This window comes from Microtus ochrogaster, chromosome 16 (assembly GCF_000317375.1).
Source record: "Microtus ochrogaster isolate Prairie Vole_2 chromosome 16, MicOch1.0, whole genome shotgun sequence".
Classification (NCBI taxonomy): domain Eukaryota; kingdom Metazoa; phylum Chordata; class Mammalia; order Rodentia; family Cricetidae; genus Microtus; species Microtus ochrogaster.
In genome coordinates this window covers 61343326-61345693 of record NC_022018.1, presented here as the reverse complement: position 1 = coordinate 61345693, position 2368 = coordinate 61343326, and the positions used below count along the sequence as shown (strand labels likewise).

General features: G+C 51.1%; 1 protein-coding gene across 1 annotated transcript in view; it reads right to left on the bottom strand.

The window, feature by feature from the left end:
- Dapk1 (death associated protein kinase 1) overlaps positions 1–2368 on the bottom strand; it is a 155794-nt gene that overhangs the window by 62411 nt on the left and 91015 nt on the right. The window contains exon 3 of the mRNA XM_005355310.2: positions 1961–2182. Coding sequence (XP_005355367.2) covers positions 1961–2182 — 222 coding nt within the window. The remainder of the gene's footprint in view (positions 1–1960; positions 2183–2368) is intronic.

Below are 2368 nucleotides of genomic sequence, written 5' to 3'. Positions count from 1 at the left end.
TCAAGGAAGAACTGGTCATTTTGTTCTAGCAGAGCCTTCAGCTGATTGGATAAGGCTCACCCATCCTATGGAAAGCTGTCTGCTTCCCTAGGTCTAGCCAATTCACATGTTGACATCATGCAAAATCACCCAGAGCTTTTAACCAAATGTCTGAGCAGCTGTAACCACCAGAACTGCACATAATAGATGGGTGAGGAGGCGAGACCATCAGCCCCAGGAGCTGCGGGAATCTGTGGAGATGTGCCTGACCCTGTGAGGATGAAGCCATATAACCCTCCCACCCACTTCCAAACTCCTGCTGCTCCCACGGAACTTACACAAGTTATATTCAAGGTCACAACACAGTCAGCAACATAAAGCTGCATGCTTCCAGGCACCTAATGACATGCCTGCAATTAAAAACATAAACACTGCCGATGCCGGGGCTGGCAGGGCAGCCAAAGCTACCTACTGCTGGAGAGGCTGAAAAGTGAAACTTCATCCTTGGAAAAACAAGCCTGCCAGTTGCTTGTGGGGTCCTCACACGCCTCAGCAACCCCACTCCTAAGTGCTGACCCAGGAAATGTGGAGAACTGTGTTTGTGTCAGTCTGTGAGGGCTGGAGACGTCGTCGCTCCTGACTGTGAAGGACTAGAGACAGCCCACGTGCCCACTGGGTGGTGGAAGCAGAAACAAGCACTCCACCCCGGTGATGGAGGGCTACTAGGCAGTTTAAAAGGAAGAGTGTGTGTAAGTGTGCAAGTCTTACACTGAGTGAGGGGCACTGGTTTCAGAGTTCACACTTGTGTCAATTCCACTGGCATAGCATCTGGGGTTAGGACGCGGAGATGGGGCTGATTACAAAACAGCCTGAGGGATGCTGGAGAGCCTAGGAGTATGGGGAGGGACCGAGGGGACTATAGGGAGCCGACCTTCCTCTAGCATCATTTACTACAGAACAAGGAGTTTAGAAAGTCAAAAGATTAAAAGAAGCTGCATGGTGTCCAGTTTACGTACAAAGGAAGGGAGCTGTTGAACAGTGAGTGGACACATCAGCACTCAGGAACCTCCCAGGGAATGGATAGGACTTGTCACCACAGGGGACCACACAGCATCAGCTCTCAGGCCTTAGCACCAAACAGAGTGGACACATCAGGACTCAGGAACCTCCCAGGGAATAGATAGGACTTGTCACCACAGGGGACCACCCAGCATCAGCTCTCAGGCCTTAGCATTACACATCCCTCTTCCCTCAGGTGGACATCCACATGCCATAGAGAGACTCTCTGAGAATTCTGAGTGGCTTCTTCCTCTCTCCTGCCAGAAGGGGCTGCTGGACTTGGTCACAGTGGGTCCCCATACAGCACATGCAGGCAGGAAGAGGAAGGACAGGAGGTGGAAACCAGAAACAGTTCAGAACAATGCTTGTCAATCAGCTGCCCACCATGACACTGGATGGGCAGCACGCTTAGAGAGTCCTGTAATCACCTCCCGGAGCTCAGCTTCAACTTCACCCATTCCTGTAATTAGCGCTGACAGTTCCACAGCTAAAAGCAGGGTGTGCTTTAAAGATTAAGAGGAAAGAGAAAGGAGAATGGAGGGAGAGAGGCAGAAAAGCAGGGCAGAGAGTCGGGGGGCAACATGCATGAAGGTTATGGAGAACCCCCTCAAGAAATCTGCTTATGGTAAACATAGATGAACCTCAGAAAGGAGAACCCCTACATAATGTACTTTCGGCAAACAGAGTTAAACCTTAGAAAAGAGATGAGCCCCAAGATCTGGGTACTCTCTTGCAAATCGCGTGTCACTTTGTTAATGGAAATGATTCTCGTAAAATATTCCAGGTGACTGTATGTCACTAAGTCTCGGGCAGGCGGCTCAGGACTGCTCTCAACAATGGTCCAGTTGGGCTAACTGTGGCCTATGCAGACCCATGTTCCCCCTCCCCCACAATCTCTCCCACACACCACAGAGACACTCACAGCTCCAGGATCAGAATGACATCGGTCTTGTTCTCATAGACCTCATGCAGGGTGATGACGTTCGGGTGGCGGATCTCCTTCAGGATGCTGACTTCCCGTTCGATGTCCTCACGGCTCACACCCCGTCGGCTGGACTTGGTCCTCCTTTTCTTGATGAACTTGGCCGCATACTGAAGACCAGTGCTTTTCTCACGGCATTTCTTCACCACCGCGAACTGTCCGCTGGCAGAGAGAGATGGGACAGTGTTTAGGTCTCTCACTAGAGACAGAGTCTGAGCAAGGACGTGGCATGGGAGTGGGTATATGGCAAAACCGTGACTAGGGAAGGTCAAAAGGTTGACAGTTAACAAAGGGGGCAGGCATGCTTCTTATTGTGCGTGGTGCAGCTTGACTGAGCCCATTCCTTCT